At 38.1% G+C, this 22,666-nt stretch overlaps 1 protein-coding gene across 2 annotated transcripts in view; it reads right to left on the bottom strand.

Moving 5' to 3' along the window:
* Positions 1–22,666, bottom strand: part of LOC126251595 (neo-calmodulin-like) — a 104,871-nt gene that overhangs the window by 5,747 nt on the left and 76,458 nt on the right. For both annotated transcript variants that reach the window (XM_049952128.1, XM_049952129.1), the window contains 2 exons: positions 18,153–18,288; positions 10,406–10,554 (listed from right to left, as the gene is read on the bottom strand). In XM_049952128.1, the coding sequence (XP_049808085.1) occupies positions 10,406–10,554; positions 18,153–18,288 (285 nt within the window). The remainder of the gene's footprint in view (positions 1–10,405; positions 10,555–18,152; positions 18,289–22,666) is intronic.

The raw sequence follows: 22,666 nt of genomic DNA, 5'->3' as shown, positions 1-22,666 counted from the left end.
CTTACCTTAGGGGGAAAAAAAGGACAAGTATACACTCGCACACACACCCATATCCAACCGCACATACACAGACACAAGCAGACATGATGCTTTCGTTTGGTAAGTCACATCATCTTTGTTTTTAGATATATCTCTATTTTTATCATTATTCTTTTCAGTTTTTTGCTACATTAGTTTTTTTCATTAGAGGACTTCCTTTAAATGTTCCATCATTCAGATGTATCTGGTTCCTGGTGATAGAAGAAAATTTCATCACCAGGATTTTGTCAGCAAAACGAGAAGAGGTGGTGGTGTATAATTCTTGATCATTGTACTTTGTGCCAATGTCTTGGGTTAAATTCCAGGCCTCTCCCAGTGTCTCATACTGTGAGGGCATATGACATTGTCGATGATTGGCCAGTCAGATAGGAATAATAAACACAATGGCTTCATTGATGCAGTTTGGGAGGAGCAGACTATGTATTAGCATTTACTTTCATACTCTGCCTTCCGTTATCATCAACACCAATTTAACAATACACTATATGTGGTATTACCACATTACCTATAAGAAACTATTAGTTATGACACATAACATGTAAATTGACTAAGTGGCATCACTTAGTAAAGCTTGAACCTTCTTGTAACCTACACAAGGAAACATCTTGTTTATACTTAAGTTTCCTTCTCATGTCTATTCATACTTGTATCTTCTGTTCACATTATTTCACTCCATCTTGCTCTTAGATTTACACTAAACTCTTATTCCTTTTCTTTTTACTGTTGTCTGTTATTACTTTGTATCTGATATGTTATTGGCTCATATTAAGTGAAAAGTTTTAAAATTCATCCATTTTTCTCTCACAAATTACACTGACAGAAAAATATCACAACACCAAAAACTAATTAATATAGAGTAATGAAATTTCAAGAATCCTTCTATCTAGGTAACATATTTAAGTGATTAACATTGCAGGATCGCAGGTTGATTTTAGTGCAAGATAAGCTATTGCAAATGTGAAATTCTGGTACATTAATAAACAGTGTAACCACATGTTCAATGCAAGCAAGCATATTTAAATGCATTGTGCTGTACAGGTACTGGATGTCAGTTTGTGAGATGGAGTTCCCTGTCTGTTGTATTTGGTCAGTCAATACAGGGATGGTTAATGCTGTTTGTGGATGGCGCTGGGGTTGTCATCCAATGTTGACCCATATATGCTCAATTGCAGACAGACTTGCGGATTGAGCAGGCCAGGGTAACATGTCAGCACTTTATAGAGCATGTTAGGTTACAATAACAATATGTGGCCGAGAGTTATGCTCTTGGAAAACACCTCCTAGAATTCTGTTTATGAATGGCAGCACAAAAAGGCCAAATCACTAGACTGCCCTCCAATGAGCTCTCACTTGACACCACTGAAATCGCAAATGGTGGCAGTTTCGGGTCAGTGGAATGCGTGCTACAGTGCGCCTGGCTGGGAACTGTTTAACAGTTCATTATGTCATACTGCTGACATTGCTGCTGCAGATGCAGCATAATGCACCAGAGCCACATGCTGAACACAGTTGTCTTCCCTCTTGGTAGTGCCACGTAAGGCCTTCTGGAGACTGCTTTTCTTGCAACTATACATTCTTGTGAACAAGCCACGATTAGTCATTTTCAGTCACTACATTCCTGCCCAGTCTTTGTGCAATATTGTAGGAGGACATCCTCATAGCCCTATTATGTGACCCCATCCAATCTCAGTGAGTGTTTATAATGGCACCTTTGTCACCTCAAAGACATTCTTTTTCAGCATTAACTCACCGTGTCTAATTTTGACACACAACCATTACAGTGCATATTTAAAACAAGCCTGATTTTGATCCTCATAGTGGCATTACTACTGCCACTCTTATGCAACTGGTGTGGAATTTGAAGAGATATCATATTTCATTTATGTTGCACAATCCCTTCCTGGTGTCAGTTATTTTTTCCATCAGTATATTTTAATTTTGCATTAAGATCATGCCCTTCACATTTTTTTATACAGGGTGGTCAGATACAGACTGAAAAGCTTGAATGGGCATTGCAGGGTAGGTTGTGCTGGGAAATAATTGTAAAGAAAAAAATTTGGTATGTTGGACCATTTCTGAGTTAATTAGCATTGAAGTTAATCAGACCATTGTGCATGCAAATTCAAGCAGCCTGCCAGAGATGTTGTTACCAAATGTCCTTTTTTTGGTTTCCTAAAATCAAACAGGAGAGAGATTCAAGAATTGCTAGTCAGAATTGAGCAGTCTCAAGTGCTGTCATCTTTGCTATGAGAACAACTGACTGTTGGGCTGCTGGAATTTGCTGACTGGGTAACTTCAATACAAAAAGCTCGGAAAAAGCACAGTGTACCAAATTTTTTCTCAACAATTATTTCTTAGCACAACTTACCCTACAACACCCTTACAAGCTTTCTGAACTTTTATTAGTGCAGTTGTCACTCTAAAATATTTTAATGTACTCTCCACTGTCAACATATGCTGGTCACCTTAACTGTGAACCAACTGTGCATGTTTATTTAAATTCACTTGTGTTTATTTAAAATCACATTGTATGATCATACATTTTTACTCACAATTTGCAACATTTATTTATGAGCATGTTTATTCCTTTTTTATACCTTTCCTTCTAACTTCCTACACAGCTCTCTATATAGGAGTTGCCAGTTATTTCCATTGTATCACTTCAGACATAAGTCCTTCATTACTTATTTCTAACTGGTTTTAGCTATTTTTTTAGTAGCCAGTTCCAAAGACTTTTCTTTTCCCTAGAAAAGCTCCAGTCACACACATCCTCCATCTGAAATCTTTTGTGACACATGATAACCTATCAAATGGGCTTACCTTTAAAAAGTGTCTCGGGCAGTCACCCTGTCACATCCTTCATAATCATACAATCCAATTCCAAACTTTACTTGATAGCCTCTGCTCCTTTTGGAAAATCCTTTTACTCTGTGACCTCATCTTCTTGAATGCTATAAACTTTTGCCCTTCAACAGTTGGAATAGCATTCCCAGCACCATTTGAGGAAGCTGTCTTAGCTACTCTGTCTTATGCCCACATGGGACTACCTGTAGCCAATATAGAGCCTACCGCTCTAATGCAACCCTCCTGTCAATCCGTCATAGCTCCCCAACCGTGCCTTTCTTGCTTACTCTGCATCCCACATTTCCAGAAACTTGATCCACCCTCCATGAAGCACACTGCTCCTGATTACTCATTCCATAAACTATTGCCAACCTTTCTGCAAAGCTCTGACCCCTGGAGGAATTTCAGTACTTTCTAAAGGGCTCCCCTTTAACCCAAATACTAAGTTCAATCATGCTCAGCTTGTAGATGACCTCCTTTCCTTTACTCATCCTCTACAGTGGAAGCACTTCACACAATGCACCCCACTAGCAACAGCCAATCGAAATCTCTTGTATAACAGTGTCTAAAAGTTTCATGGTGCAATTAGTGGCACTGCATAGCAGGACCACTGCATCAAGAAATCATTGAAAAGGAGACCATAAGAAGATATTCAAGGTAACCAGTACTACAAACAGCATCAGGGTGACATGTCACTTCATTTCATGAATTAGCTACATTCAGCATTGAAAATGTAAATCTGTGCCACCCTACCACTGAAGTAGTAATTTGTAATTGACCAGCACCTCCAACTATTGCTGTAACCTCCCATCCAACATCCTGGACACTGTTCACTTCCATCATCACATTTCCCCAGTTCCTGTCCCATTACTACCAGTCTCCTTGTTGGTGACTGTGCATACAACACCCTTGTGTATGAATATCCCCAATGCCCTTGGCATTATAGCCTTCATATAGTACCTTTCCCAGCATCCCACTGATATCAAACCCACCACCTCTTTCCTGGTGGTCTTGGCTAACCTCTTCCTGTCCCACTATTATTTTACTTTTGGAGGCCAATCAATACACATATCTATGCTACTACAATGGCTCCTTGCACTGCACCATAATTTGCCACATTATTTATTGGCCATTTGGAGGAATCTTTCCTATGCAATCAACACCTAGGATCCCTTGTCTGGTTCAGATTGATGATATTTTCATGATCTGGTCTCATGACAAGGACAACCTTTGCTGTTTCCTCCATAACCTCAACACCTACTCCCAAATCCATTTCAACGTGGTCCTTCTGAAGTCAATGAGCCACCTTGCTAGATGTTTATCTTCACCTCTCAGATGGTTCCATAAATAAGTCTGTTCATTACCAAGCCATGAGCACCAACAGTACCTCCTCTTTGATAGCTGTCACACATTCTATCCAAAATCTCTCTCTCTCCCACAGCTTCACCTCTCTTGAATGCTGCAACTGCAAAGGAAAACAGAAGCTGACAAAACATACCAATAGCTTTACCTGATCCTGTCAATCGAACCTCTATTCCATGTCCTCCTCTGACATGGATAAACCTGTTAACCAGCCTCCAATCAGCACTCCTCTGTCCACCCAATATCACCCTTAGTTTGATGAGCTCAACCACATCATTCACCAGAACTTTGACTATCTCTCATCAAGCCCTGAGATGATAATATCCTACCTGAAATCCTACCCACATCACTGCTATCCACTCAATCTATGGAATATCCTTACCTATCCATATTCCCATCTTGCTTCCAGTCATTCACCTGTTGGGTCAATCCCTTGTGAACATCCTACTCCATACACTCACCTGCCACCCCATACCACAGTAACCATGAGACACAGCAGTTATGCTGCAATTACTGTGCAGCATTCAGTGTGGGTATGACAAGAAATCACATGTCCACTTGACCATCCAGTTGCTGAACATGTTACATACAACAACACAAATAACATTAAAGCTGCTTAGCTACGCATGCCATTTGGATACTTCCTTCCAGCACAAGTTTCTCTGGACTATGTAGATGGGAACTGCCTCTGCAGCATATCTTGCATTCTCACAGTCCCCTTGGCCTAAACCTCTGCTCAGCAGTTTCCCACTGCCTCACCTTATCATATCTTAACTCTTTCCTCTTCTGTTGTTGTCTAGACCAGCCTTAAACATTCTGATTGTGTACTGCATTCTCCCACCAATCGCCCTCCCCACCCCTCTTCCCATGCAGGTGCTCTCTCTCTCCCCCCCCCTCCCTCTCTCCCCCCCTCCCTCTCCCCAGGAGAAGATAAGAAAAAAGTGGCTCAAACTGCACTCTCCATTAAGAGGTTTCTAGAGATGTACAGCATCACAGTCTGAGACCACACGAGCCGGCCGGTGTGGCCATGCAGTTCTAGGCGCTTCAGTCTGGAACCGCGTGACCGCTATGGTCGCAGGTTCGAATCCTGCCTCGGGCATGGATGTGTGTGATGTCCTTAGGTTAGTTAGGTTTAATTAGTTCTAAGTTCTAGGCGACTGATGACCTCAGAAGTTAAGTCCCATAGTGCTCAGAGCCATTTGAACCATTTTTTGAGACCACACGTGTTATTCACCTGACTTAGCTCCCTGTGACTTTTATCTATTACCTGCATTAAAAGAAATAAGATTTCAGTCTGGTGAAGCAGAGGAAGACAAAGCAGCAGGTGTCATCAAGGAGCTCACATAGGAAGATTTCCAGCACTCTTTTCCATCAGTGGAAATTTTTCATAGGGGAGAGACTCAAGATCATATTGTTGATTAATAATTTGACCTTCAGAAACCAGTGAAGATACACAATTCCATGAAGATTTCTTGATTTGCTCGTTAAAGCTTCTTTCGCTCTCAGTGAAGTTGGGCCCTCTCAGTGCATGTATTGGCACTTACTTTCTGAATCATAAAAAAGCAAGATTCATCACAAGTTATCACTCTTTTCAGGAAGTTCAGATCATTTTCAATGCTATTCAAGGTGTCATTATAAATATTTTTTGGCCTCCTTTTTGTTCAATCCAGAGAACTTTCTGGACCAGTTTTGCACACACTTTCCTCATGTTAAATTGGTTGTGTAAAATACACTTTCTTTGTCAATTGCAATAGTTCCTGGAATTGATTGAACACCCAATTGACTGTCACATCACATCAGATTGGATTACTTTTTCAATATTTTCATCCATTTTTTTTACATTGAAGGACATTTAGTAAATGATAAGTTTCAGTGGTAGATTTTCCAAGTTGCATGTCAAACTTCATGACAATTTGTTGCTGTATTATTACACTTACCATTTTCCAGGAACAAACTAACAGCTCTCCCACAGACCAAAACCACAGCCACACTGATTTGTTAGGCATCACAGTTGCCAGATTACACTTGGAAGACTTCAAACTGGACAGTTATTGGTCATTCATATTTGGCACATGCATACTTGCCCTGTGACAGTATCAATCCCTTTATTTTATAGCCACACGTCATACTCATTCTGTCGCAATGTTCCTTGTACAACAACATCAAAGATTAATCTTGAAGGCTCTCAGAATTGGTCTTTTCACCTTTTTTCTGTGATACTAGTCCACTGCATTGCCGTATAGCTTTGTAATTATATGTTATTTTAGGACATTAAATATTGGCCATGTTCAATTTCTTCCTCTACTTCCTCTGCAGTTAATTTGAGTCTCAAATCATTTTCTTTACTAATCAGATTTCATGTACCCTAAAATATAGTATAAAAATCTCATTCCTGCTGCCTGGATTCTTTGTTCCTGTTTTCCTGTCAGGGCCCAACACTCTACTCCACAAAATATTACAGACACTACATAGTTCTCTATAATGTATAATTTTATCCTTGGAAACAATATGCTGTATTCCTCTACACAACTCTCATCAGAGAGTGATGTAGCATTTTTCAAAGTTTTACATATCTCTCCAGTAAGCAAAGAATGCTACTTTTATACATTTTTCAAAGTTTTAGATAATTCTCCAGTTAGCAAAGAATGCTACTTTTATGCATCACTAAAAAAGAGAGATAGTTAAAATTTCTAGGCGTTATCACTATTACAAAAAGTGCAACATGAGGACAAGAAGTGCAACAGAGGGTACTACTTGGTGCCAAAACAGTCTTCAAATGACCAAATAATATTTAATGGTAAAAATGAATGTGAAGCAGTTTGGAAAGCTTTCAAACAGGGAACAGGGAAAAACAAACAGAAATATAACAGCTTTCAGCAAAAGGCAGGGGTAGGGCAATAGATGACCTAATCACACTGGTAAATTTTGTGAATGAATATGTTTGCAGTACTGAAGGAAAATGTACAATAAAACTTTCCCAAAACAGTTATAGCTTCTAAAAATGCTATCCATCAGGTAAAATAATGATATTACACACTAGAGCTTAATTCCAGGAAAAATGGTACCAAAAACTGGAAAAAATGTTACCAGGCATGGATGAAGTACTGGTCTGTGTACTAAGAGAATACATATACAGCAAACAAGCTTCCTTAGCCAATGTGATAAATGAGAATTTCAGTTCACTTAATTTTCTACGGCATTTTAAAAGCCAATGGTTGCGCTTCTAGCAAAGAAAGGTAATGAAGAAGACAAAGAAAATTACATATTTGTGTCTCTGCAGTAGTCCTTCTCCAAAATCAACTGTAAAAGACATTTTAATGAATACTAGAATAAATATAACCTCAGCAAAGAACACTCCATTTTCCAAAATACTAGATATACAGATTTGGCTATAGTGGAGATAATAAAAGTGGTGATTTATGCACTAGACAATGGTAACTGTTAGGCAAGGATATTTTTAGAACTGTCAAATGGCTCTGACAGTACTGAATATAACATTCTACTGAGTCCATTGTCGATGTGAACAGTGTCATTTGAGAGAAACTGAAGGCAGAGTTACGTCTGTCCAGGATATGATTGGCAATATCATTCAAATTTTGATCTTAACAGTAATAGTTTGTGAGCTATCTACTAGTTAATGGCAATTCATTAAAGCACATCAAGAAAAGAAAGAGTCCTACAATGGAACCCTGAGGAATTGCCTTGTAACTGTACAGCAGCAGCTCATTTCCTGTTATGTGCAGTTAAGTAATTTTCTAATTCTTATGCTCAGATAAGAATGAAAACAGATGGATGCCTTACCCCTAATTCTATAGCTGAATTACCCTCACTGTGTTCCACATAGTTCTGAGTTTTGTGTGTCCTAGTTGCTTACATTCATTTCTTTATTTCATGTTTTCATTTACATCCGTACTCTGGCAAACCAGAGTGAAGAGCATGGCACAAGATACTGCCCACTGTAGGCTTAGCTCCCTGTTGCTGCTCCAACTTCACAATTCCTTCTACCACTCTAACGTACCTACATAATCATTTCCCATTCTCTGCTTGCCACTTCTCCTTCCTCCCTACCCCACGCACAGCTCTCTTTATGCTGCTCCAAACAGCCCACCACCCTTTCCTGCCATCACAGGCAGCACTACATCAAGTTAAGTACAGACCAGCCAATCAGTTTTACAAGTTTCTCAAGTGAATTTTGTCTTTTGGAGCATATAAACAAAGTGTTCAAGAGTTGAATAGTTCCAGGTCTTATTGTGCTGACTGCTTCCCTTATCACGTGTATACACATTAAAGCATTTTGTATTACCTAGTGTCATTGATATAGATATTCTGTTGAAAAATAAATAATAAACTAATTTCATATAAGGAAGTATATCACATTCCCTTATGCAAATAAAATGAACACCTCCCTATCAAATGAGATGATGCAGATGTGAAGACAGTGGACATGTATTTTGCAAGATCAAGGAATAATGAAGGGCTTTGTCAGCTGTCCTGCAGAAGACAGAAGGCAAAGATCTTTGTCTCAATTTCCACACTCATAATTCATAGGTGCCTCTCAACAAAGGGTTCAGCAGTCCATGTATTGACGTATTCCCTGGAACCTCCATATGAGAATGTTTATGTGGTTCCTTCAACAAATTCATGGTCAAATTCCTACCAATCTTATCCATGTAAGCTGATGTTCCAGCAACAAAATACAGTATTAATTAGTTTGTAACCTTCCTTCTTATTAAACATTTATTTTTATGTAACTCAATTAATAACCCATTAGATGTGATGTACAACACTGAAGAGCCAAAGAAACTGGTGCACTTGCCTAATACCGTGTAGGGCCTCCGCAAGCATGCAGAAGTGCCGCAACACAATTTGGCATGGACTCAACTTACGTCTGAAGTAGTGCTAGAGGGAACTGACACCATGAATCCTGCAGGGCTGTCCATAAATCCTTACGATTATGAGGGGTGAAGATCTCTTATGAACATCACATTGCAACGTGTTCCAGAAATTCTCAATAATTAAACTCAGAAGAGTATTCCTGGAGCCACTCTGAAGCAATTCTGGACATTTGTGGTGTTGCATTGTCCTGCTGGAATTGCCCAAGACTGTCAGAATGCACAATGGACATGAATGAATGCAGGTTATCAGACAGGATGCTTACATACGCGTCACCTGTCAAGAGTCGTATCTAGATGTATCAGGGGTGCCATATCACTCCAACTGCACCCACATCATTATAGATCCTCCACCAGCTTGAGAAGTCCTCTGCTGACATGTAGGGTCCATAGATTCATGAGGTTGTCTTTGTACCTGTACACATCTTTCCGCTGGATACTATTTGAAATGATACTTGTCTGACCAGGCAACATCTTTCCAGTCATCAACAGTTCAATGTCAATGTTGATGGGCCCAGGTGAGGTGTAAAGCTTTGTGCCATGCCGTCATGAAGGGTACATGAGTGCACCTATGGCTTCAAAAGCCCATATTGATGATGTTTCAATGAATGGTTCACATGCTGACACTTGTTGATGGGTCAGCATTGAAATCTTCAGCAGTTTGCAGAAGGATTGCACTTCTGTTGCACTGAATGGTTCACTTCAGTCATCGTTGGTCCTGTTCTTGCGTGATCTTTTTCTGGTCCAGCGATGTCAAAGATTTCATGTTTTGCCAGATTCCTGATTGATACTTATCGTATGCTTGTGAAATGGTCGTATGGGAAAATCCCCACTTCATCGCTACCTCAGAGATGCTGTGCTCCATCACTCGTGTGCCAACTATGAAAATGTGTTTACACTGAGTTAAATCTTGATAAGTTGCCATTGTAGCAGCAGTGTGCCAGACACTTGTTGCTGACCACAGTGCCATATTCTGTCTGTTTACATATCTTTGTATGTCAATACACATGCCTATAACTGTTTCTTTGTAACTTCAGTGTATATTATTTCATAATGTGGAATCCAGTTTCACAGGAAGACATAATGAACAATGTAAATTACAGTACATAAATTAAGCATTTCCTAATTTTATTCTGTTTCTTTCATCCCAAAATGTGAGTGGCATTCAGACAGATTATTCTTTTACAAACCTATATGCTTGGCCTAGGCAGCTGCTACAACAATTTCCACTAATTCAAAAATCATACAATAATATATAAGTGACTAACCTTCATAGTTGACCATGCCATCCCCATCAAGATCAGCCTCTCGAATCATATCATCAACTTCTTCATCAGATAGCTTCTCTCCAAGGTTTGTCATTACATGCCGTAGCTCCGAATTCGAGATCAGACCATCATTGTTTTTATCAAACACTCTGGAGAACAACAGAAAAAGGGATTTCAAATATTAAATTATTATATTTCACATTAATTTTCAATCACCATTTCATGATATTTGAAACGTAAACAATTTTATCATTAAAACAACTTTTCATTGTTTTCACTTGGTAAATTCAGAAAATATCCAGATATTGCTCTAATTTCATTTTAATTCTTTCACTAACACAGAAAAGGAAGAAATTGAGACACTACTTCTTTCAGAATTTCTAAAAGTGTTATAGAAAAATAATCTTGCTTTACTTAGTTATGTCATGCACTTTCAGCTGCAGTAACTGTGCAAGAGGCTAATGTGTGTGTTACAAAACTTCAGGGCTTCCATGTACATCTCATAGGTCATATGACACTTATGCACTTGGTAGCAGAACAAGAATTAAGTGTAACTGTCTAAAAAGTGTGTGTTATATGATCATCAAGTTGTTGACTGGATACAGGCAACAGTGAATCACAATGCTGTCTTTAAATAATACATGGACAAAAGGTAAGCACTCACCATACAGTTGAGGTATTGAAAATGCAACAGCCACATAAACAAGACTGAAGACAGTTGAGCTTTTGGATAGTGTCCTGTGTCAGGAAACACACACACACACACACACACACACACACACACACACACACACACGAGGCAAACACAATTTCCTTTTCGTTTGTTTACTAATCTATTCTCATTCAAAATACATTTCGATATACCATGATTACACACTATGTTTTGCTAAACTGTATTATTCAGTGTATAGTTAACTGGCTGCTGCTGAAAATAATGTAATAGTTCACATAGAAACATTTTCTTTGATGTGAGATTCATAATTTACAATAGGTACTTATAAACCACATTCAGTTTAAAGTTCAACCCTGCTAAAAATGCTTCCTCTTATGTTGACATATCTTCTTTGAAAGCTCTCATTTTCCTCTTTCAAGCAAACTTGTTACTTTTCCCAAAAACCAAATATTTCAAAAGTTATTCATATTCCAAATTTTTGTATTCAAGAATATTCAAACCTCAAAATGAAATGCCAGTGCACATTAAAACTTTGTTCTCATAAAACAGTAGCCATTATCTTGCCAAGAAAATCATTACCGTTATGTTAAATGTATTTACTTTGCTGCCTATTATGTCTCTGTACCAGTCGTTTTTTCTGTCTTTTACATTAATATCCGAAATGTAATAGTCTCATATTTTACTATTTTGTGATTTATGTAGTCTGCTCGTCGGTATGTAGTGATTGTGAACGAGGCCACAGACAGACCACACAAGGCAATTGATGTGTGACTGATGTGTGAACTTCGAAATCAGTCTGAACATCGGAATAAATATGTAAAATTCCATTCAAAACTTTATGTTCAATTGCAATGCCACTTGTTAATGTTCACTGGGATAATAATAGTCTATGTGGTTTTTTACACCTGTGATGTTAAATTGAAATACTTCATGACAAGAAAACTGATCATCCAAAATAATTATGAAAGAAAATCACATCTTCGTTGTGTATATAATTTACAGAAGTAGTATGGAAAAAAATAAATTCAATACGGGTTAAGATGCATACACAACAGGTCAGTAAGTTACAACACATTCACAGCTATATTGTCCTTGCTGACTACTTTCTTCTGGCATTGCAACTCTAAGCTTTCTTCTCTGAAGCTCCAGTTGGGTTGTGGAACCAGGGTAATGTAATTGGTCAGCATATATGAAGAACACTGTCCAAAAGCTAAGCCATATTTTCAGTCTTATTTTTGTTTCACTCAGAACTTTAGTATATACAAGAAAATAGAAACATTGTTGAATAAATCAAAATAAATAAAAGTGGGCAAAGCAGAATGTTGTTATCACAATCAGTAATGTTGGTGATCAAGTGTTGAGCAAGAATGCAGTTTCCAAGCCCTTGTAGATTAGTATGAAAATGTAGAGGCTTCTGTTCCACTTTGAGTATGTGAACAAAGTACTGGTAGTAATCACTCTCACAAACACTACTCTTCTAATATGTTTACAAGAGTTTTCTTGATAACTGCCTCATTTAAGACAAACAAGCTATATACTTTATTACAACATCACACAGAAATGTTGGATTTTACTAACTAGTTTAGTCTTTTTGTCATTCACATGTCTGCTTAGTTGCAATGGTCTGGACATTTAATCTTTTCATATTATCTGTGGAGTGAAATTATGCTTCATTTGAGAACAGTATCATTTTCTATGGCAGGTTCTTCCTTCATTTTCAGTTCTTTTTGTAGCACAAGATATGCATACAAAACACTTCCACCAATGGTAGCTTGTCAAAATTAGGAAAACATGTTTAATTCCTTCCTCTTTGTTGTTTTTCCTTCCTCAGTGTCATTCATTGTTTATTTTCATCAGGGTTTCACAGAAATTCTTATGCATTCATTCCATATTCTTAACACACACACACACACACACACACACACACACACACACACAAACAAACACACAAAGAAAAAAAAATGTCAAGGACTGATGTGCTTGACATCATAATAATTACTATTAATATCTATGTTACTAAATGGCTAACCCAGTTTGCATTTCATAGTTTATGTATTCCTTCCTGCAAGTTGCCTATCTAACAGCTTTCAGAGAAAAAAAATCAGCATTTTGTACAGTTATTGACCAAATTTAAAAATTGAAAATGTCATCACGATCTACTCATTAAGAGGTATAATCTCATGTTAAAGGTAAGATGGTTATTATAGTTAGAAACTGTGAATATAGGGTGTTCAAAAAAGTGTTGAACACTTTGAGAAGTGGTAGTACTCATCAAAACAAGAAAAATAAATCCAATAAACAGGGGTCTGAAAATGAATAATTTCTAAGGTAAGTCCAATAAACATGAGTCTGGAAATGCTACTTTCTGCAATAAACCAGTGTTTACAAGAGGTGTTCAACAAGATGTCCGTGGATGACAATGCATCCCTTTGCCTGCCAGTTTAAGTTTAAGGAACCCTTTGAAGTATACCCAGTTGTTGTTGTACATGCTGCCATGCATTGAACATACAACCCTGTAGTGTCCACACAACTGATTGGTGTGGTATAGATCCATTCCTTCAAGGTTCCCCATAAACAAAAGTCCTGGGGACTGGGGAATGAGCAGGCCAAGGTGTGGGTCTCCACTGACCAATCCAGCAGTCCTGAAATATCTGTGTCAGATGTTCACGCACATTGTGACAAAATTGTGCTGGTATGTCATGATGCATGAACCACATTTTTACTTGTTAATGCAATGGCACAGCCGCCAGCAAGGTGCATTAATGACACAGATCAGATAGTGTGTCCCAGTTAACCTTTGCAGTAGCAAGTATGGCCCTATTAATCTATCGCCATACGCTGATTGAGAATTGTTGTTAATGCTTGCTTTTCTGAATTGTTTGGGGATTTACATGTGCCCATATATGATGGTTAAGGAAATTCATGCCATTTTTTGTGAACACTGCCTCATTCACAAATAAAATCTTGGGTGTCAACCAAGGATCTGCAGCACACTACTGCTACAGCCATCAACAGAACCAGCACTTGCCGTGATGATCCTGTGGCCTTAGGGCCTGAATGCACTGTAGATGATATGGATACAGCAACTGTTTATGAAGTACTCCCCAGATAAGAGAAAGAGACATGCCTTCTGCTGCTGCTAATCATCACACACTGGCCCCAGGGGTTTCTTCCACCAAACGTATCCCATCCTCCTCCGTGTCAGGCATGCGGACTGTGTGGAGCCTTCCACTGTCAGTCTTCCCAGGTGCAAGGGTACCTGCATCTCTCAGAGGCTAGAAAAGTTTGCCAAACAGCTTATCAAAAATGGCTCTGAGCACTATGGGACTCAACTGCTGAGGTTATTAGTCCCCTAGAACTTAGAACTAGTTAAACCTAACTAACCTAAGGACATCACAAACATCCATGCCCGAGGCAGGATTCGAACCTGCGACCGTAGCGGTCTTGCGGTTCCAGACTGCAGCGCCTTTAACCGCACGGCCACTTCGGCCGGCTAAACAGCTTATCAGAGGGCATTCTGTGCTGTGGATATTTTTCAGTATAGAGGGCACAGTCTCACAGGCTACACCCATTTGCTAAACCATGGCAGAATATCATATCCACCATTTCACTTGTCGAGTAGTAGGCTTCCATTGCTAACAGGTGGTGGAAGGGAAACATTTGTACGTACAACCAGGAAACACATAAATGAATTTGCATTTGGAAGAAGGTTAAACACCGTGATTGATATCCAGGTTTGACAGAACTGTGCAAAAGGCACACAGAGTACTGTGAGTAAGATATCACAATACCCTGCCAACACATTTGATGGAGTGCCAATGCAATGACTGTGCTAATATCTACAACCAAACACCACAAGCCCTTTCTATAAACACGTCTTTATCTCTCTGTGTTTCTAAAACCATGTTTATTGGACTTATTTTCCTTGTTTCAGAGAGTATTACCACCTCTCAAGGTATTTGATACTTTATTTTGAACATCCTGTATATCTTGCGACAGGGTAACTTACACTGTGGAAATTACCCAGACTGTGTTCCTCCACTATTTGAGAACAACGGCACTTAGTAATTCCAATGAACTTTATGCACCATTTCAAATCTTTAGGAAACTTTTTCTCACCGAAAGCCTCCACAACATAATGAAAGGTAGAAAGTTTATCACTTACTACATTTTTGCTGATAATCGAATAAACTTCAGCATCTGGCATGACATTTTAATTTATTGCTTCTTTACTAGGAATTCTATTTGCAAGGCATTTTGCACACAGTATCCATATATACCACTGACTGTACCAGCAAAATTATATTGTCATACAACACACAATGCAGGAGCTATGATGCCATAAACATTGAAACAAGTTACCTAGATCATACACATCCAGTGTTTGGTAATGAGAGTACCTAGTGATTTCCAAGAAACTTTAAAAATAATTCAATCCTTTTCTAAACTTACCCTCACTTGCACACTTAACATCAAGTATTTGACATGTTAACTCACTTGTAACAGGTGTTCAAAGCAGTTTTATAGATGGTAGTTCAATTTCTTAAAGAATAAAAGGTTTACTGTGATCTACAGAACATGAAAAGAATTACTTCTTGCTGCAGTGCTGGCTTTGAAACCAACTACAGCATCCTCCAGTAAGCTACTGACATTGCTCCTGCTTAAATATGCAAGCTCTAAACATAAGATGAAATATCAACAATATCATGAAAAGGATAGATTGCAATCATGATACACTGAGCTGCAGACACTCACAACAAGATAGCTTTCAGCCAGAGTCTTCTTAAAAGAAGAAAACACATGCACACCTCACATACACAACCACTATCTTCAGCTGCTCTGGGCACAGGTAGTAGTATTGTGTGCATGAGGTGTGCTTCCTTGTGAGAATATACACATGTTTTCTTCTTTGAAGAATGCTCTGGCCAGAAGCTAAATGTGTAACAGTCATTTTCTTGTGATTGCTGCAACTCAATATGTCATCTTTATTATGAGTAGTAACCTACTCTTTTCATAATACTGTTGATGTTCCTACCTGCACTTTCCATTGTATCTAAAAAGACGAAGAAAAAAAAGTGTATGTCCTGTAAAGGGGAAGGAAAGATGAAGTTGAACAAAAAACTGAAAAAAATTAGTTGATATTAAAATTAGTTTAATTCATTTTCAGTTCAACAGTGTTTGTTCCATTAAGTGTGTGATTTGTACATTTTCAGAGTTTATTTCACAAGTGAAAATTATATTACATGAAGAGCAGGGAAAATTTTTTGGGATTCATTTTTATATATTTCTATTTATGAATGACCTCTACATTTACTAAACACATTTTTTTTGTGTTTCTATTTGACATTTATTTGTGTTTCTATTTATGTGATACCACGTACTATTAAAAGATTCACATTTGTTTCACAGAGGAACAATTTATTTCCTTTAAGTTCACAGAACATGATTTAGTAGTTAGCAAAGCTGACTCTAGATCTAGATGTCCCGGATTCGATTATCAGCCAGGTCGGAGGTTTTCTTCGTTTGGTCCCTGAGTTGTTCTAATCATTTCATGTCACCTTCATTGACACACAAGTCAGTGAGGTGGTGTCAAACAGAAAGACTTGCACCAGGCGGATGAACAATCCTGAAGTTTCTGATAATGGTATACAATGATTTCATATCATTTATTTTCTTTATTTTGAAATTAATTCCAAACACCTATATTCAACACTAGTCATTTATTAAGACTAATTCTGAAGCTCTTGATGGTTTCATCATCAGACACATGGTATGACAATCAAACTGTAGTGCATCTGAAAACTGTACATCTCCATAATCATGGAACATTATCACATTAATTGGCAACATCAACTAATATACTGAGTTGAGCACTGATTATCAAGAATAGTAATGTACAAAATATATATACATACATGTGTAGCTCCAAATTAACTGACCAGTCATGGTTCCTGTTAGAAGCATGAATAAGTGCTCATAATGTGCCTTCCACAGGGGGCAGATAGTAAGCAGGGTAGCAAAATCACTAGGGCTCTGGAATATTTGCAAATGCTAAGGTTCAAAATTTCTGCATGTATCTTGATTTAGATTTTTTGTTGGTTCTCCTTAGTAACTGGCAACAAATGTTGTATCAGTTTCTTCCACAATACAATAACTGATTCCCTCTTTCACTTTGTCCTAACTGAGCTAGTGCTCCACTGCTACAAATTTCAGTGTTGATGACAAATTAACCATCATCATCCTTTCCTTGTGTAGCCTAATGCCATTCATTGAAAATATTTCCTCTTACCACATAATTAACTCCTGTTTTTGTGTATTTGTTCAATGACAGTCTCCAACTATAACAGCCTAATATGGTACTGAGGTGTAACATGCCATTTTATGGAACACAGCACTCTGCTAGGATGTATGCTAGTATCTGAGTTGCCAGCTGTTTAACTTTGGTATTACTTTAGTACTGATCTATTCACCACCTCACTCCTATTCACGAGACAATATATTAATACTGTCATAATTTACCAGCCACTACATAAAATGAAGGACACTGTTTCCTCTTGGCCATGGGGAGGAACTGTGTTAAGATCCACACAATTTTAATTGTAATTGGGCTCAAAATTAGACAAATGATCAACTGAAAATCAATTAATTATTGATTACATACATTCATAGTTATTCCACATCCACTGTCCTCATTATACACAATTTATTCAGTCCATATACTCCACTTGACAAACTCCTTATAATTTAAATCCAAAACAACCTGGATGCCCCATATATTTTAAAAGTTCCAACATATCCTTGTTGTGTCCCTCTACCTTCCTTCATTTGTCCTGTTAGTCACCCAGTTGTTTAAGAACACTAGTTTATCTCACTGAACTTTTCAGCATAATTTTTTTTCTATTTCAGTTTTGTTTACAACCCGGTGATAATTTTTTTTTTATCCCAAACAAGTTAATCTGATGTTCAGTTTTTCTTAAAGTCAGTTTCACAGCCTCTCAAAACACTACTGCTGTCATCAAATAAGTCACCCCTACATCATATTTTAAAAATGCATTGATTTTGAAAAATACAAACTTGAATGCTTCACGGAGCTCATCTTCGCCCTCTGCACCCTTCATCTTTTTTGACATCATCTGCAGGAATTCATTAAACTCAATGGTTCCATTTCCATCCTGGTCCACTTCATTCACCATATCACGCAGTTCTGTCTCTGTGAAATAAAAATACTTTTTATGGTTTGCACACAAAAATTACAACATGACAATCAGAATCAAATTCATAAAATATCACTTTCATTTATCAAAATGATTCAAAAGAGAAGAAAATGTCACTTCTCAATGTCAGAGAACTTTGGATTGTAGTTGCAGTTAAGAACAGTTAATTTTAAATACAATGCTGACAGGGAGTGTTGTCACTCATTGAGGTCTCACACACACAAACTTAACATGATAAGAAGTATGGGACTTAAATCTAGCAATACCAAAAGAACCTTCTGAAAATGTTTGTTGATTATGTCTTGAGCTACTACCAAAGGTAGTGCAATGGAAGACCTGAAGGGGTGACATGAAACAACATACTAGAAAATAGGAAATTAGAAAAGGCAAAAACAGAATTTAGAAATTACAAAAATAGCATCGTTAACAACAACTGTGAAATTGTGCAGAATGTCGAGCAGATTACAGTCAAAACCAGCACTCGTGGAAATAATATATTAAGAGGAACTTTAAAGAAGGGGAGCTCCAAGTATTTATAGGGAAACTTATTGAGAAATGAGAGTTTCAGATTTATTTCTCAAATGATGTCAAGACACATTAGTTGAAAATTATTTATGAGATTTATGCTGTCAGTATTATTACTGAAAATTAACTAAGTCACCCTCAGCAGTGTATTTGCTGTGATGGCTGCGTGTGATAAGCTAAGTCAGTGGGCAGGACTGTCTCCCATATAGGTTTTCACATTTCAGTGGTGGTGCAGTAGCAGTTATACCATTTGAGCATGCCTCAGTGACAAAATAAAAGCTTCACCACATCATATACCCCCCTCCCTCCATCTTACAAACTCTCCAGAAGCTCTATCATGAGACAGTGAAACTAGCACTTCTGAGAGAATCGATACAGCAACCTTAGGGTTGTGTCTGAACTTAATTCCTTTGGTCTATGTGACAGCAATGTGGGAGAGCCTCCCGCAAACTTTGATAAGGAAGAGGAGGAACTTGTCAAGATAAGTTCAATGTCTGAGTCAGACTAAGGCATGACAGGATAGAGAATTGGTAGTTCACTGCATGTGATGGATATTCAAATATATATCTGGCACACTAATTTAACTTGTACATAAAATCATTGGTATTTATTTTAAGTTTTCCATAACTTCATTTCAGTTTTGTTCACAAATGTAAACGGCATCTACCTGCTCCAAAAAGTCCACACATGAAATGAAATCTGTCTTTTAAACAGATTTGTTTCATTTCACTCCAGCAATTCCTTACAGTTAATGTAGGTTCCTTCACTCAACTACATTTCAGAATATACCATAATTTTAATGTACACAAACAAAATTTGCATTTCAATTAGCCCCTCTTGTAAACATAATATACCAAAGATCCTTTGGTTTGAAGATAACACAGGCCACATCAATCTACAATAAGGGTAACAGAAGTGCCCCACAAAACTACCATCCAATATCCTTGACATGTGTCCAGTAGAGAATCTCAGAACATACACTATCTGATGAAAGGTATCCAGACACCAACATGTAATGTAGAATTGACCACTAAATATCACAAAAGTGGATCTGCCAGGAAAAAAAGGTGGAAGTATTGTGTAGTCAGAAAAGAAGAATTAACAGCAGGATGGGCCTGTCAGGAGAGCTCAGTGACTTCGATGTGGAATAGTCACTGAATGTCACTTGAGTACAGGCCATTCTGGGACATTTCAACCATTCTAAATCTGTCTGAGTCAACTGTTTGTGATGTGATAGTAAAGTGGAAACTTGAAGTAGCAGCTATAGCTAAACCAAGACCAGACAGGTCTGATGTACTGATAGACAGGGAGAGTGATTGTAAGAAATCACATGAAAACAGCAGAATGGATCACTTGTGAGTTCCAAAGCATTACCAACAGTCCAGCTAATACAATGACTCTGTGTAGGGAGTTAAGAAGAACAGGATACAATAGTTGAACAGTTCCTCATAAACACACATTTCTCTAGTCAATGCTCAGCAACATTTGAGATAGTGTAAAGAGCGATGCCAATGGACAGTGGATGACTGGAAATGAGTGATCTGGACTGATGAATCACGCAGTCTGATGGAAGGGTTTGGGTGTGGCAAAGCATGTTGATGTAGCTGTTGTTGTTGTTGTTGTTGTTGTTGTTGTTGTTGTCTTCAGTCCTGAGACTGGTTTGATGCAGCTCTCCATGCTACTGCTGTGCAAGCTGCTTCATCTCCCAGTACCTACTGCAGCCTACATCCTTCTGAATCTGCTTAGTATATTCATCTCTTGGTCTCCCTCGATGATTTTTACCTTCCATGCTGCCCTCCAACACTAAATTGGTGATCCCTCGATGTCTCAGAACATGTCCTACCAACCGATCCCTTCTTCTAGTCAAGTTGTGCCACAAGCTCCTCTTCACCCCAATTCTATTCAATACCTCCTCATTAGTTATGTGATCTACCCATCTAATCTTCAGCATTCTTCTGTAGCACCACATTTCGAAAGTTTCTATTCTCTTCTTGTCTAAACTATTTATCGTCCATGTTTCACTTCCATACATGGCTACACTCCATACAAATACTTCCAGAAGCGACTTCCTGACATTTAAATCTATACTCGATGTTAACAAATTTTTCTTCTTCAGGAACGCTTTCCTTGCCATTGCCAATCTACATTTTATATCCTCTCTACTTCGACCATCATCAGTTATTTTGCTCCCCAAATAGCAGAACTCCTTTACTACTTTTATGTGTTTCATTTCCTAATCTAATTCCCTCAGCATCACCTGACTTAATTCGACTACATTCCATTATCCTCGTTTTGCTTTTGTTGATGTTCATCTTATACCCTCTTTTCAAGACACTGTCCATTCTGTTCAACTGCTTTTCCAAGTCCTTTGCTGTATCTGACAGAATTACAATGTCATCAGCGAACCTCAAAGTTTTTATTTCTTCTCCATGGATTTTAATACCTACTCCAAAGTTTTCTTTTGTTTCCTTTATTGCTTGCTCAATATGCAGATTGAATAACATCGGAGATAGGCTACAACCCTGTCTCACTCCCTTCCCAACCACTGCTTCCCTTTCATACCCCTCAACTTTTATAACTGCCCTCTGCTTTCTGTACAAATTGTAAATAGCCTTTCCCTCCCTGTATTTTACCCCTGCCACCTTTAGAATTTGAAAGAGAGTATTCCAATCAACATTGTCAAAAGCTTTCTCTAAGTCTACAAATGCTAGAAACATAGGTTTGCCTTTCCTTAATCTTTCTTCTAAGATAATTCGTAGGGTCAGTATTGCCTCACATGTTCCAAAGCAAAGCATAGAGACCTTTATACCTGTCATCATGTGTAGTGTCAACAGTGAAGTATAGAGGAGGTGGTGTTACAGTATAAGGGAGATTTTCACGATTAGGTTATTGTACCCTTATTGTGCTTAAGAAAATCATAACTGTGGAAGCATATGAAGATATTTTGCCTCTTTGTGTATTGTGAACAGTAGAGAAATGTGTACAGTGGAGGAACAGTGCAGAGACAATGACTGTTTGTATAAGCATGTCAATGCACTCTGTCATAAAGCAGCAGCTACAAAGCATTTGTATCTGCCCAAATAGATGTGCATGTTAAAGTGCCTGCTTCCAGGATAGTGGGGCGCATTGGACCCTGTTCAAATCTGCCTCGTGGATTAACAATAAGGGTCAGTGTGGAGCCCAGTGTGGATGTGATTTCTCTGCATTTTCCCACATCCCACTGAGTATTGGTTGCTAGGAGACTGATGACATTAGATGTTTGATCTTCTTAAATCCACAATCAGCAGCACCAGCAACAATAGCAGTGAGGCATTGTTTTGTTCCTGAAATAGACTGACCCGCCCAGAGTCCGGACATAAACCCAATGGAACACCTTTTGGATGAGTTACAATGTTGATGCCACTCCAGACTCCAGTGTCTGATGTCACCTGCCATTGCTTCACAGAGATTCAGAAACCTCAATGGAAGTGTCTCCACCAGAAATCAGCCATGATAAGGGTGAATGGTGGATACACCCCATATTAATGTCCACTAATAGGTGTCTGGATATTTTTTATAAGATAGTCTATACTGAGCTAAAACTTAATGAAGTATCTCAAACAGAACAGTCTCCATAGCAACCAGCATGGATCTCAAAACATGTAATTCAAAAGTCACTTTTTGCATGTGAAGAAGTTATGTATAGTGAAGTTCTAACTTGGACAAAAATCCAGTAACGTTTTAAATCACTTCATAGCACAGCTTTTAAAGCAGTCATATTGTTTGTGTTCCATTCAAATGGATAAATTGGAAGCTCATACTGTAAAACTTTTATTGAAAGACTCCTCATATGAAGCAGCTGTTAGTGGC

The sequence above is a fragment of the Schistocerca nitens genome, chromosome 4 (assembly GCF_023898315.1).
Source record: "Schistocerca nitens isolate TAMUIC-IGC-003100 chromosome 4, iqSchNite1.1, whole genome shotgun sequence".
In the NCBI taxonomy this organism is placed as follows: Eukaryota; Metazoa; Arthropoda; class Insecta; order Orthoptera; family Acrididae; genus Schistocerca; species Schistocerca nitens.
Note: the sequence above shows the minus strand (reverse complement) of the source record. Positions and strands in the feature narration are given on the sequence as shown.